This window comes from Gossypium hirsutum, chromosome D13 (genome assembly GCF_007990345.1).
Source record: "Gossypium hirsutum isolate 1008001.06 chromosome D13, Gossypium_hirsutum_v2.1, whole genome shotgun sequence".
In the NCBI taxonomy this organism is placed as follows: Eukaryota; Viridiplantae; Streptophyta; class Magnoliopsida; order Malvales; family Malvaceae; genus Gossypium; species Gossypium hirsutum.
Window position 1 is genome coordinate 17,071,953 of NC_053449.1, and position 15,521 is coordinate 17,087,473.

A 15,521-nucleotide genomic window follows, 5' to 3' on the forward strand; every position below is an offset into this window, starting at 1 on the left:
TGATTATGTTTAAGGTCAACTCACTTGTTGCGGTCCGGCATAACCAAAGGCATAAAACTATTTGCGTATGCAAAGATTTATGGAATGATCATATAATTAGCAATGATATGTTTTAGGATATAACTTATCTATATGGATCATGTAGTTAAGGTTTTTGTCCATTTGCTTTAACTACAAAAATATATTAGTATATAAACAATACTTGCCTTTCTATGTTGGTTGTTTGATTAGACAGCAGCTTTGTGTGGCTTTTAATCAAAATCTTAATTATTCGGGGTTTAGGTGAATATGCAGTATTGTTATGATATGAAATTCATACATCAATTTTACCCCCCCCCCCTTTTCTATGAATTCTTCGTAGCTTTCAAGTAAGTTCCATTGAATTTGCTGAAAAATGAAGGGACCCTTTAAAATCAGCAGATAGATTTTTTGTTTGTTTTCCATGAAAAAAGAAATAGTATAGGAAGGAAAAAAAAGAGAGAGAGAGAGAGAAAAGGAAAAAGCTTAGATGAAGCACACGTACAGGTAGGAAATATTAATTAATGTGTTAACCTATGATTGATTAGGGTCCAAAAGTTAAAGATTAGAATATATTAATCCATATAATGCAAAGTGATGATGGCCTTTTCTTCTGATGTTTGGCCATTAATCATGGCACAACCTAAGCGAACCACTAGAATGGTTATGGATACTTTTAATGGTTTTCTTTTTGCCTTGATCCATGCTAGCTCCAAAGAAAGAAAAGAAGATTGAGAAAGTGAAGACAAACAAACATTCCAAACTGTACATACAGAGAATAAAAAAAGGGGAAAAAGCATTCAACGAACTTTCAAAGAAGCTAGCAATAGGGAAGAAGAAAAAAAAGACAAGCAAAATCTAATGCCTACAATGGCAATGGAAACAAATGGAACCCATCATCAACAAGTTGAAAATGTATAGTTTCATAGTGCACCATTGGAAATTGGTGCTCCTCTCTTGATGTTGTCCATATGTGTTGTTTCATACACAGGTAAACCACTTGAATAGATACCTAAATCGTAGTTTTGGAGCTCGAACAGATCGGAGCTCGAATCGCTATCGGCACCATCATCGACCTCGTTGAAATTCCTGAAATCTTTCCCTTCTGCTAGATATCGATCAGCTCGATTCCTAGCTTTATCCTGATGGCGAGCACCGAGGTTATGATGTTTTTCTGAGTAGTCATCAAGGAACTTGAGTTTCTCATCCAACCAAGAATAGTCTGTTGTTGTATCATGTTGTAAAGCTGTTGATTTTGTTTGTCCAATATTGTTCTTTGTTTGAGATGATGCTGCCAGATGCTGTTTATGATCTAAATAGCTTCTAAAATCCTTGTAGCTTTTGGCAGGCGTGTGTGCATAAGGCGGGGGCGTCCTGGAACCCGAATTCGAAGACGAATAAAACGACTTGGTATCGGCCGTGCTGGAGCTACGGAAATGGCTAATGCTGATCCTCCTTTTCCTTCTTCCACCAGGGCTCTCTTCTTCATCTTTCATGGACTGTGTGGTGGACTTTGATTTCTTCTTTTTGGAGCTTGTTTGGTTGAAAAGGGAGTTCAAGAAGCTAGCAAGTCTACCACCTGGTGAACTTGGTTGCTTGTATTTCTTCTCTTTGATCTGTTTTTCCACCACGTGAGCTTGTTGAGCAATGGGATTCCTCATTGGCACATCCAAGCTGGCCCTACCTCCCCTCCATGGTTGCCTCTCTTCCCGCATGATCCTCTGACTGAAAGTCGCGCAACTGTAGCTACCAACCGGTTCGTTGTACCCCGAGAAATACCGCGCGGCCTCGAACACGTCGAGCTCGCCGGAGTCCTTCCTACGATGGAATGACTTGTTGAACATTCTATCAGGGTCTGAAAAACCTGTAACAGACATGGATGATGCCAAAGTTCAATGCCTCTGCTATGGGGGCTTAATGTCACCAGGTACACAAAGAAGGGTGAGATTGTATAGGGAGGGGGACCTGGTTTAAAATGATTGAGAGTGGTGGGAAAGGGTAGGCGTTTTATAATACTGATGATAATAATAATGATCAATTGCACTGTCTAATAATATAATATGATGAAGGGTGTTTTCAGAATTGACCCCACTTTTGATATCAATTGGTGCTTTAGTTTTAATACAAGTGAAAGTGGGGTATACACGAGGGGAACCAAAAGCTTTTCATTTCATCCTTCCCTTACTGTGAAAAAGAAAACCCAGAGGTGGTCTTGTTGTGTTCCCTTGGATTCTAGGGACTCAAAGTGGGAATTAGATTTTGGATGGTTGTTTGCTGATTATAGATTTTGAAAATTAGTATATCACTTCTTATAAGAATAAAGTCTGCGTATGTGAAGATGCTAATTTCTTTTTCATTAGTGCTTGTAAGTCACTCTAATTATGAGGGGCACTAATTAATTGCTTGTTAAGTTACCTTTGACTGATGTAAAATAAATGAAAGCATGGCCCAATAATATCTGCTTGCCCCCTCTTTGTGGAAGCTCTGGGGTTTAAATTTGGTTGCTTTGGCAGGGTCTGGAAATCAATGGTTATTCTTGGCATCATTTTATTTTTTCTTTTTAACTCTTTTTTTTTAACTTTTGGAATTAAATTTGGTTGTGATAATGCCTTTAAACAAACCTGATGAAAAATGAAAAGAGGATTGTGAAGAAACCAAGCTTAGGAGGGGTAAAAAAATTTCTTCAATCTTTGCAAGGAATTGTCGTCAAATTAGAGGAATGTTGATGTATTAGTGCTAACCAACAAAGCCTAATTTTTACAACCCAATTAACCAAACAACATGCCTAATTGATGGCACAAGTTTTCCCTTTTGGGGTTTCTTTTTTCTATTCATTCGTTATAGTACATATTCTTTTCAATTTAGAATTTTATATGGGGAGAGGAAGATTATTTCTTTTAAAAAAGTCTTTAAAGTGTTTGTTTCTTTGGAGTTAATAGTCTTATCAATGAGTTAGCATCAAGTTGGATTTTGTCTTCCTATTCTAGGGAGAGCCCAAGTGCATACGACGATGGGTTTAATAGACTAGGAGTGCTTCATTGGATCGGGTCATGAGTGCGGATGGCTATCTACCAAGGGCACATGAGCATCTGCACTTGGTAGGGCTTGAACCCATGCTCTTTAAATGGCAAAAATGGACACATTCCCTTTGTAGGTGACTCTCCATCACGCACAACTCGATTTGACGAGGTACTTCCACTTTGTTGAACATGTTGGCATAGGCAATCAAATTTTCTACAAAGTCGAAAGAAAACCCCAACTTAACCCAAGAACAATACCATCCCGTTGAAAGGTTTGTTGGTTTTAAGGGCCTATTTAGTAGTGCTTAAAAAAACACTTCTGACTCTAAAAGTACTTTTAGAAGAAAAGCTGCGCTAAACAAGCTGTTTTTGGCTTTTCAAAAATGCTTTTGAAAAGCACTTCTGAAAAGGAGAAGCTAAAATTTTCAACTTTTCCTCTCCCAAAAACACTTTTAGTGCTTGATTACTTTTTCACACCTCCAATAACATAGTACTTTCCCTTTTTTTTCTTGGTGCTTAATTACAAATGTGTTAAAATCATTAATTAAAAATAAAAAAGTATTTTTTAAAATACTAATTACAAATATTTAATGGTTATATTTAAATATTTAAAATATAGTTTATATCTTCTAATTAAATTTTATAAATATTTAATATTTATTGCTTAAAAATATTTAAATTTTATATTTCATATATTAAAATATTAACAACAAGTAATAATAATTTTTTTATATTCTTATTAAAATATAATAATAATTAATTATTATTTAAATGTATATTTGTTACTTGATAATAACATATTTAAAATGGACATTTTATTTCTCAAAATCACTTTTTGACAGCAACGCTAAACAGTCAAATTTTAAACCAAACTTTTTAAAAACACTTTTCAAAAGTATTTTTCAAAAGTATTACTAAACTAGTCCTAAATGGATAACACTTCGAAGATTTCTTCGAAAGAAATCTATCTCCCCTTAATAACATTCCATCAATAGGTATGATTGTACAAATTAAACCGAAACAATCTTTTAGCTTAATGCTTCAATTATATAAATTGAATTAAAAAATAAATAATCAATCAGAATGAATAAAAAAAATTGGGAGTTGAGAGTGGGAAAACCAATTTAAAACATGGTAAAACCAGTTGCTATTATTATTTGATGTTTTAAAATGGACTTTTCTTCATGATTTCTTTTTTCTTTCATCCTTTTGATTTTTTGAAAACCTAATTTTTAAGTTTTTAAAATTAATCGGTCATAATCAACATACAATACATTCGAAATATATTTGAATTTAAATTAGAATAAATTAGAATAAAATCCTAGATATAGTGAGGCTCAAACAACTTAAAATCATGAGAATTTGACTTCAATCTTCCAATTGTACTTTCAAATTTTGAATAACTTGATCTATAGACAAATTTGCTTACTTTTTAGCGAAAGGAAAACTATATATAGTTAACCCTTTTTATAACAATCACATTTTGTAACAATATTTCATTATACAAATTATGTTTGTTACAAAATTGATTTATTATATTTTATTTATACCCTTTATAATAAATTTTCATAATATGGTCATAAATTATGAAATACACTCATTGTTAGCAATAAAAATATAGTTGGCTCAATCTGTTAGACTATTAGTTAGTTAGCTACAGTTATTCATCCTTGTTATACTTTCTTGTTTCTCTTCTTGTATATATATATATATATGGCTGCTTATCTGTATGTAAGTTGGATATATGAAATACAATATTACTTTATATATTATTCTTTCTTTTCTAGTTTTCTAACATAGTATCTGAGCTAGTTTTTAAATTTTTTTTCCTAAAATTCGTGATGGCAGAAGATCGAGAAATTGCTGGTAGCAGTTCCAACATTGTTTCCAAGAACTTCACTAACAAGAAGATCAATATTCAGCTTGAGGAAATCAATTATCCTCTGTGGAAACAACATGTATCTTTTGCTTTGGAGAGTTATGGTTTGGAGTCTTACATTGATGGTACTCAGGCTATACCTCATGAGTTTGTTTTTGATGAGTCTGGTCATCTAGTTAAAAATCCTGAAAGAGTTTCATTTAATAAACAAGATAAAGCCATAGCATCTTGGTTACTTTCCGTTGTCAGTCTTGAGATTTTACCAGATTTAGTCATGTGTAATCCGCTGCTGAAATTTGGGAAGTCATTGGTCAATTGTATTCTGCTAAAACAACTACCAAGATTATGAATCTTCAGTATTCTTTGTACTCTCAAAAGAAGGAGGGTCAAAACGTGCGTGATTATTTGAGACAACTTAAATTGATTAAGGATGATCTTGGTATTTGTGGAGAAAAGATATCTGATGCAGAGCATATTGCAGCTATTCTTAATGGTTTATCTAGTGAATTTGATTCGGTGGTCACCTTAATCACCACTAGCAAGCAAGCCTATGATGTACCTACTTTGTCTTCAATGTTAATTGATCTTGAAGCTAGGCAAAAGTCAGGTGCTATGTCTGGGCTCTTCAGTGTTAATCTTGTCACAAGTCAGTCTACTTCTCATGGTGCACAAGGTTATCAGTAGCCCACAGAATGTGTGTCTGATTTAGTTGGATATCAAGGCAGAGGAGATTCATTTCATCGAGGTCGAGGCAGAGGCCGTTTTTCAAACAGACCTCAATGTCAGTTGTGTGGAAAAATTGGGCACATTGTGCAAAAGTGCCATCATCGTTTTGATACTTCTTTTATTGGTTTTCCTGAGCCTAATGCAGGTCATAGAGGTGCAAGTGCTAATCTTTTCTCAATGGGTGATGTTGATGATGACAACAAACAGAATGTAGCAGGTGTTTTTGTTTCTGCTAATGGTTCTTCTGCTTCTGTGAATGTTGCTATTGCTAGAGAACATGTTTGGTTTCCTGATTCAGAGGCCACTTCTCATCTCACTTGAGATGTTTCCAGTGTGACAAATAGTGTCCCATATCTGGTGCAGGTAAGGTCACTGTTGCTAATGGTTAGTCTTTGTTAATATCTAGCATTGGCCAAAGTACCTTGCTTACAAATAATAGACCTCTCCATATGAAAAATTTAATGTATGTACCAGGCATAACAAAGAACTTGATGTCTGTGTCACAGTTCTCAAAGGATAATAAGGTGTATTTCGAATTTCATGCTACAAAATGCTTTGTTAAGGATGCAATCTCTCTTCAGGTGTTGTTGCAAGGAGTTGAGCAAGATGGGTTGTACAAACTAAAGGTTGTTAATACTAGTGAATTTGATTCTGTAATGAATGTTGAAAAATCAAATGTTAGTGTTTACAGTGTTGGTATTTCTTATGACACATGGCATAGAAGACTTGGCCATTCCTCTTCAGATGTGATGGCTTAAATTTTTCGTTCTTGTAAAATGAATGTTCCTAAGAATAAATATGTTACTCTTTGTTTAGTTTTCCAGATGGGAAAGAGTCATAAACTTCCTTTCTCGCATTCAAAAACAGCCTATACCATGCCCTTGCAACTCATTGAGACTGATGTCTAGGGTCTAGCTCCTGAATATTCAAGTTGTTTTCGATATTATGTCACATTTGTTGGTGCCTACTTACGTTATACTTGGATTTATTTTCTACAAAACAAATCCAATGTTGTTTCTGCCTTCTTACAATTTAAAAAACAAGTTGAGTTAGAATTTGATACCAAAATTAAGGAGGTTCAATCTGACTGGGGGAGAATTTCGAAGCTTGTCATCTCAGCTCACCTTTTTTGGAATTAAGCATCGAGTCTCCTGTCCACATACTTCTGAACAAAATGGTATCATGGAACGAAAACATCATTAGGTGGTAGAACTTGGTCTTACTTTATTGGCATAGTCTTTGATACCTATGAAGTACTGGTCTGATGCTTTTTCTAGTGTTGTGTTTTTAATTAACAGACTTCTAACCAAGGCTCTTTAAGGGTTTACTCCTCATGAGATGCTTTTCAAGACTTTGCCAGACTATTCTTTCTTGAGGGTTTTTGGTTATTTGTGTTATCTTCATCTCAGGCCTTTCAATAAAAATAAAATGCAGTTTCGATCAGCTCCTTGTGTTTTCTTGGGATACAATAGCATGCACAAGGGTTACAAATGCCTTGATTCCAATGGCAAAGTGATTATCTCACGCTATGTGGTTTTTGATGAATTTGTTTTTCCTTTTTCCAAGAAGTCGACTGTTAGTGTATTCTCACATTATGTCCCAAAGATGGTAATTAGCAAGTTTCCTGATGTCTCTTTAACAACACCAGATTTATCAGTTGATTCAGTTGGCTCGTCATCAACTACTTCAACTAGTTCTTCTGCTTTTGTTTCTAATGACTTAGCTAGTTCTTCAGTCACTTAATCACATGGTCGTATTGATTCTGGATCTACTTCTTTTACTTTGGATGTCACTTTTGGTTTTTTTGGACAGCCTAGTCCACCATTAGTTGACTTTATTAATGAGTCCTCTACTAATAATCATCCTATGATTACTAAAAGTAAGAATGGGATTTTTAAGCCAAAGGTTTACTCTTCAGAGCTTCAATCCTTAGTTTTTCATGAGCCTCAAACTGTCTATGAGGAATTGGCTGATCCTTAATGGCGTGTTGCTGTTGAAGAAGAATATAATAATGCTATTGTTCAACAAGGCACATGGACTTCACTACCTTCCAATCGAACTGTGGTAGGGTGTAAAAGGATTTTCAAGTCAAACAGGAATGCTGATGGTATTGAGGCTCAGAAGAAGTCTAGATTAGTGGCTCAGGAATTTTCTCAACAACCTAAATATGACTATAGGGAGACTTACAACCCTGTGGTCAAGGATACAATTATTCGGATTATTCTTACACTTGCTTTGTCTCACAAATGGAAGTTACGCCAAGTGGATTTTAATAATGCTTTTCTTAATGGAGATTTACAAGAAGATATCTACATGGTTCAAGCAGTAGGGTTTGAACGCACTGGATCAAATGGGGAGCAATTGGTTTGTAAGCTGCACAAGGCTTTATATGGCCTGAAGTAGGCTCCTAGAGCATGGTATGAGAAGCTGAAGCGATTTTTCGAGTAGCTTGGCTTTCATTCCTCGCAAGTAGATGTGGCGTTGTTTGTACGTGTAGTGGATGGCAATAGGTTGTATCTTCTGGTTTATGTCGATTACATCGTTATCACAACAGATAGTCAGTCAAATATTGATGGGTTAGTTCGACAGCTACATGAGAAGTTTGCCTTAAAGAACTTGGGAGATCTTAACTTCTATCTTGGAGTGGAGGCTACTTTAGTTGGTGACAAGGTTCAATTGAATCAAAAGCAGTATGTGCATGCGTTACTTCAGTTTGCTGGTATGACAGATTGTAAGTCACTCCCAACTCCTATGGTTTCCTACTCTAAGGCTTTACTTGCCAGTGAAATGTTGCTGCATGATCTGTCTAGATACAGGAGCATTGTTGGTAAATTGCAGTATCTCTATGCTACTCGACCTGACATAACATTTAGTGTTAATAAAGTCAGTCAACATATGAGTCAGCCAACTGTAGGGCAATAGGTATTAGTTAAACATATTCTCAAGTATTTAAAGGGAACCTACGATCATAGTATATGTTTTGATTCTAATAACGAGTTCAACTTAACTGTGTTTTCTGATGCTAATTTGGGGGAGTAGTGTTGAGGATAGAAGGTCAACTTCAGGATATGTGGTTTTTCTAGGAAATAATCCTATTTCATGGAGTTTGAAAAAGCAATCGGTTGTTTCTTTGTCAACAATTGAGGTAGAATATAAGAGTGTGGCTAGTACTGTGTCTGAAGTCATGTGGATTCGAGTGTTACTAGAAGAGTTAGGTGTCCAATTGTCTTATGTACCAATTATTTGGTGTGACAATTTCAGTGCCAAAGCCTTATCCAGCAACCCAGTTCTTCATTCTCGATCAAAACACATTGAGTTACAACTTCATTTTGTTCAAGAGCATGTAGCAGCTAACAAGTTGGAAGTGAACTATGTTCCCTCTTCAAAACAACATTACACCAAAACAGGTTTTTAGCAGCGTTTTTTTAGGCCTTTAGCGGCACTTTTTAACTTCGCTAAAAGTTTATGGGGCACTTTTGGAAACGCCGCAAAAAATGCCGCTGTTGACAACGCTACTAACGTTTGCGGCATTTTTTAAAATAAACGCCGCTATAGATCATGATCTTTAGCGGCGCTTTTCTCACAAACCCCGCTAAAGAACAAGACCTTTAGCGGTGCTTCTACCACAAACGCCGCTAAAGATCATGACCTTTAGCGGCGCTTTTACCACTAACGCCGCTAAAGATCATGACCTTTAACGGCGCTTCTACCACAAACGTCGCTAAAGAACATAACCTTTAGCGACGCTTATACCACAAACGCCACTAACAAGATGACTTTTAACAGCGCTTTTTGACAAACGCCGCTAAAAACATGACTTTTTAAAAAATATTTTAATTAAATAATATTTATTTCTATGATAAATATTATATTATGTTTTTGAAATTTGAACTTTAAACTATATACTTTTAAGGATAAAAAATATTAATTAAATTAAATTTTCTATTAAAATTTTAACTTTAAAGCTAAATATAAAAATTAATAAATTTAAATTTAGAATTAAAATATTATGTTTAAATAAATAAGCACCTAAAATTCCAATCAATCCTAATGAATAATAAATTCACATATCTACCATATCTTTTTTAAATTCACGTCAATATTATAAAATTAAAGAAACCAAATTATACTAAATTAAAATCAAATGATAACGAGGGAACAAAACCATAATCAGACTGTAATAAAAATCAATCATTCTTGCCTGAAATGATGAAAATATCCAGAGTCAAACACATTTCTATCCAGTAGGAAATAAGAAAAGTAACTAATTAGAAGGACAATTCAAACAAATCATAAATCCAAAGTTTCAAAGATTCAAAGTTAACATTGCAAACAGGTGCACCATTGTAAGAGGATCATCCAAATCTCTAAGTGCATCAATAAATGTTGGATACCTAAAATACCAAACACATTTAGATGCTTGCACCAAGAAGAATGCGTCCTATGATCAACATTGTGATATTCACCGCACCTGCATTGCTAGCTCCTCCTAGGAAGAAGCTGACTGCACCAACAAGGATGTTGGCTCGACGTCCTTTGTTTCTAGTAACATAGGAAGCTCCAAATGTAGAAACAAGGCCTGCGAAGTAGAGTGAAGACTTAAAAAGTGTGAGGAGCTGGTTGTCATATTTGCAGTAGTCAGTTTTAGCACACACGTTTCTATCATAAGCACACATGTTTTAGCAATTTTACAAACAAGAAAAAAAATAGCTTTTCTTCTTAACTCACACTTGCAGCACTAGAAACTGAGTAAAAGAGCATTGATAATAATTGTCATTAAGACTCCTTTCTTATCAATTATAGTTAAAAGAAAAAAAACAAATAAGCATTGTTTATCTAAGTAGACTAGAAACATCCTTGGCAAGCAAAAGCATTTGTGAGTGCCGAGATAATTCTACATATGCAAAAAAGCCTGCAACTGGAGCTTATTGATGCATAGCAAAAAGCCTTTAATGTCCATCACAGTGAGAGACAAAGATGGATCAAAATTTTTAAGAGTACATGGACTTACCTTATATTTTAACCCCAATATATATTTTGGTGGGGGGTTGAATCTTATAAAAAGACCAATACCTTCTTGAAACTTCAAGATCCTCTACTGTCTTCAACATGTTTGCTGATTCAGCCTTTAGATGCTGCCATTCTCAGTCAATATGCACCATAAAAACATGAAATTAATAACCTGGGTATATATATAATTTATATTTACATGAAATTAATCCAATAGGACAATAATGTTAAACCTTACCAATTTATACATGACAATGAACAAAAACTAGCAATTCAAATTCATGTGTTTACTAACAAATGGAGGAGAATCTATATAAAGTAAAGAGATGAAAATCATAAATAAATCTATTATTAATTGCATTAAGACATCAAAAACAAAAAAACATGCTAACCTGTAGGTTTTGTTCAATTGGCTTATTGGTTTTGTTATCTTTTGTATGCCGCCTATAACGTTCTATAGTTTGCTGCATGCTAAATAAATGATATATCCAAATAGCAACACAAATCAATGCATGGAAAATCTTGTAATTAAAAACCAAACAATGTTTTAATTGGGACAGAAGCTACATGTATATAGGCATAAATGCAATAAAAACCTCAAATGAAAAAAAATGATTAACTAAACGGTATCATTAAGCATTTCCACAATGAATTTCAAAAGATGAAAGAAAATATCTATGTACATATAAAACATGACATAAACATTTTCAAACAATGATCAGAGTTATATATGAAATCATCTGTAGATCATTAAGACATTAGGTAAACAAAGTTGACTAATGTTGCTGTCTTTTCTCTAAAGAAATTATTGGATTTAAACATGAATAACATCCAATTATATGTTCATAGATATTTTGCACTCTCGAAAGTCCTATTTCTTTATTTCTTGCCAAATAATTCCTTCTTCCACAAACAATAAGTAATCATTTTCATTCTTAAAGAAGAAATCTTTTTGGCACTTTGGCTATAATAGTTCAGATGCAATTATAATATGAGACACGTAAATGTAAAGTCTTTGTAACAGGAGTCAATAACAATAGAAACTCAGCAAATCAAAATACAAAGATGCGACACAAGAAATACATAAATGATAAAAGATCACACTATATAAACAAGAGATTCATCATCATTCAGTAAAGGCAAACCTTTCCAAACAGTTTTCTTGCTAAAAGCCACATTAACATAAACCCGCAAAACGCAGCCTTCTTGTTGGCCATCATTGTCGCTTTCTACATCCCAAAGCCCCTGGAATACACAGCAACTTCAAGCACATATTAGAAACATTTCGACTAAGCTAAAAGTGTAAAAAAAAAAAACAGATTATGCACAAAACAAGGAATATTTCAGAACAACTAAAACAGAACTATTTTTCATGAACTTCCACAATTTAGAAGTATTATTTAGCATTTTCTACTCTCCATGATATATACCCTGATAAGAAGAATACTAGAGGAGATTTATAGTAAAAAAATGCGAATAACAATCTAATTCAAATCCGAACATAAGCAGATTGCAAAAGAAAACAAAAAGGAAAAGGAGATTTGAGAAAGAGGGAGAGATATCGGAGTGCAAATGAGCATGAAACATGTAAGTAGCATGGAAATGAAGCTCAAGAACAATCAACTTACATAAAAAATAATAACCATTAACTAATAAATAGCACAGAAAAAGATCAGATTAAACAAGTAATTATCTAATAAATGCAGCCATTTTTATTTTATATCTTACTGTTATTTCTGATTAACTTAAATCAAATCAGTACGTAAAGATCCAAAACATCAATAATCGATCCATTAAAACCCTAGACAGAACAAAAACCGAATAATAAGCTAATTTAAGCAGATTTTTAAAAAAATAAATCGAGAAAGGAGAGATATCAGAGTGCTTACGAGTATGAAACATGTCGGTAGCATGGAAATGAAGCTTAATAAATTCCTCGAAGCAGCTTCCATGGAGGAAGAGAGATTTTTGGATCTTGCTAAAAGTCCAGCGGGACTGTGATTGTTATATGTTTATGAATCGCGATCGGTTTTTTTAAAAGTTCTGCAGAGAAAGAAAAAATAGCTTTCCAAATTTGGGCGTTTAAGAATTGGGGTTGAGGAAGAAAAGATAGCAATGGGCATGGAGTTAAAAATTTTAAAGGACGGTATGTTTGTAAAGTTGGGGGTTTCAAGGGGGAAAGTTGGGGATTTTAGGGGGGAAAGTTGGGGATTTCGGGGGGAGGGATTTTATAAAATGGCGCTATTATTTTAAAGTAAAACTATTTTTTGTGGCGTTTTTTATAAAAACGCCGCTATTGCTTACCTTTATAAAAAATAAAGATAAAAAACGCCACAAAAAATTATTTAATTTGGAATAAAACGACACTGTTTTGCTATGCTAAAAATCTTTTATTTTGTCTATTAAAAATTATTAGTTAAGTGATTTTATAAAACATTTATTATTATTTTTTCTAAATTGAATTTTTATAAAAAAAAATCAAGTACTCTCAAAATAAATATCGTATATTTTAATAAGAAAAAAATGATTAAATGACTGTAATTAATTATTAAGTTAGAATTATCCAATGTAAGCAATTAATCTCTCACATATCAAATTTCTATTAAAGATTGAGACGTTAATCATGATTTTATATTATTCATTTCCGATCTAATCTCCATTTTATTAGAGATATTTCTTCCTAACTAAAATATAATTATTTTGCTAGATGTTCGATGTGGAATGATTTTAGTTTTTGTATTTTATTTTTATTTGTTATAATTTGGTCCTATATATCCAAAATAGATAGTTACCTATCCGTATCAATTTGTTACATTTTTTTATTTATTATTTTTTAAATCTAATATTTAAATATATAAAATGGTTTAGATTAAATATTTTTTAGTCATAAATACTGCTAATGTTACCTTTTCCAGCATTTACAGAAGAAACGCCACTAATAAATTAAATTATTGTAAAGAAACGACACCGTTTTGAAAAATTCTGATACATATTAGCAGCGTTTTTGCTATAAACGCGCCAAAGCTCGCATATTTTATAATTTTTTATATTCAATTATTGTATATTGCATATCAATTTTAAATTAATAATCTTTACAATTTATTATTATCTCTTTTACAATTATATAAGAACTTATTTAATATATAAATTAAAAAATACTAATTAATCCAAACCTTAAACCCTAACCCGACCCTGAATCTCTAAACCCTAAATCACTAACTATTAACCCTAAACCCCAAACTCCAAACCCCAAACCACTAACCCCTAAACCTTATTTAATATATAAATTAAAAAACACTAATTAATCTAAATCCTAAACCCTAACTCGACCCCAAATTCCTAACCCCTAAACATTATTTAATATATAAATTAAAACACACTAATTAATCTAAACCCTAAACCCTAATCTGATACTGAATACATAAACCCTAAATCCTTAACTCTTAACCTCTAACCCCTAACCCTTAACCCATAAACCTTAAATCACAACCCTTAAATCAGAATCTTTAATCCATAATCCTTAATTCCATAATCTATAAACCTTAAAATTGTAACTCGTAAACCGGCCCTAAATCCTAAATTAACCATATATATACCCTAAACCATATATATTAAACCCTAAACTATAATGATAATTAAATTAAATATTTTAAAATTAATACTATCGTATATTTTACAATTAATATTTGAAATTATTTAATATATAAATTAAAAATCAATCAATCATGTACCCAAAAAATTTTAAAATTATTTTAAATAACAGTATTTTTAATTTCTCTATTTTTAACAAATATTTTTCTATGTTTTTTTTATTTCAAATTATTTCTACGTGTCATTATTTCAAATTTATCCATTTTTAACAAATATTCAATTAAAAATAAATTTAATTTTAATTAATATAAATAAACAAATTAAATAGTAAATAGATAGGTAAAATGTTTTTGCGGCACTTTTTCAAAAACGCCGCTAAAGCCCCGAGCATTAGCGGCGCTTTTTAAAAAACACCGCTAAAGCCCCGAGCATTAATGGCGCTTTTCCAAAAACACCGCTAAAGATCTGAGCATTAGCGGCGCTTTTTCAAAAACGCCGCTAAAGATCTGAGCATTAGCGGCCCATTTTCAAAAACGCAGCTAAAGATCTGAGCATTAGCGACGCTTTTTTTAAAAACGTCGCTAAAGCCCCGAAAGGTAGAAAGCGATGCCGTTGGGCTTAGGTAATGCTCGATATTTAGCGGCATTTTACGTAATGCGCCGCTAATGCTCGATTTTTAGCGGCGTTTTTCTTAGGTAATGCTCGATCTTTAACGGCGTTTTACTGTAGTGCAAGTAGCTGATATACTGACTAAACCACTAGCTGCTGGGTCATTCAATTACTTCAAACAGAAACTAAAAGTGTGTGCACCTGATGAGTTCTAGAAGAAGGCTGCTAAGTGATTTTTTTTTTGTCATAGGGGAATGTTAGCAGTAAAAATATAGTTGACTCAATCTGTTAGACTGTTAGTCAGTTAGCTAATGCTAGTTAGCTACAGTTATTCATCTTTGTTATACTTTCTTGTTTCTCTTCTTGTATATATATATGGCTATTTGTGTGTAAGTTGGATATATGAAATACAATATTACTTTCTATATTCTTCTCTCTTTTCTAGTTTTCTATCACTTATTATTAAATTTGCCTCAAATTTTAATAAAATTAATTTTATTCTTAAGTGAAATGAAAATCATAAATTTTAGTTAAAATATTATGTTTAATTTTTTTAAAAAAATCTTTAATGATATTTTATTAAATAAAAAAATATTTAAATTTCACTAAATAATTCTATTATATTAATATATTATAGTTTTTTTAATTTAATTTTTTTATAACATACG

General features: G+C 32.7%; 1 protein-coding gene and 1 long non-coding RNA gene across 4 annotated transcripts; both read right to left on the bottom strand.

The window, feature by feature from the left end:
* Positions 1 to 758: 758 nt before the first annotated feature.
* On the bottom strand, positions 759 to 2,093 carry LOC107918799 (protein BIG GRAIN 1-like E). The gene has a single exon (XM_016848387.2). The coding sequence runs from the start codon at positions 1,893 to 1,895 to the stop codon at positions 942 to 944; it is 954 nt and encodes a 317-aa protein (XP_016703876.1). The 5' UTR covers positions 1,896 to 2,093; the 3' UTR covers positions 759 to 941.
* Positions 2,094 to 9,821: 7,728 nt separating this feature from the next.
* LOC107918640 (uncharacterized) lies at positions 9,822 to 12,854 on the bottom strand. Of its 3 annotated transcripts, XR_001690180.2 has the most exons (5): positions 12,543 to 12,854; positions 11,799 to 11,898; positions 11,046 to 11,124; positions 10,655 to 10,778; positions 9,822 to 10,222 (listed from the first exon to the last, which is right to left on the bottom strand). It is a non-coding gene; the product is annotated as an uncharacterized lncRNA (long non-coding RNA). The 3 variants fall into 3 exon arrangements; XR_001690179.2 differs by lacking the exon at positions 11,046 to 11,124; XR_005922794.1 differs by having other exon boundaries at positions 10,655 to 11,124.
* Between the last annotated feature and the right edge of the window lie 2,667 nt (positions 12,855 to 15,521).

What these genes read in the sequence shown, in the direction of transcription:
- LOC107918799 (XM_016848387.2), bottom strand. Translation starts at nt 1,895, where the DNA reads ATGTCTGTTACAGGTTTTTCAGACCCTGATAGAATGTTCAACAAGTCA.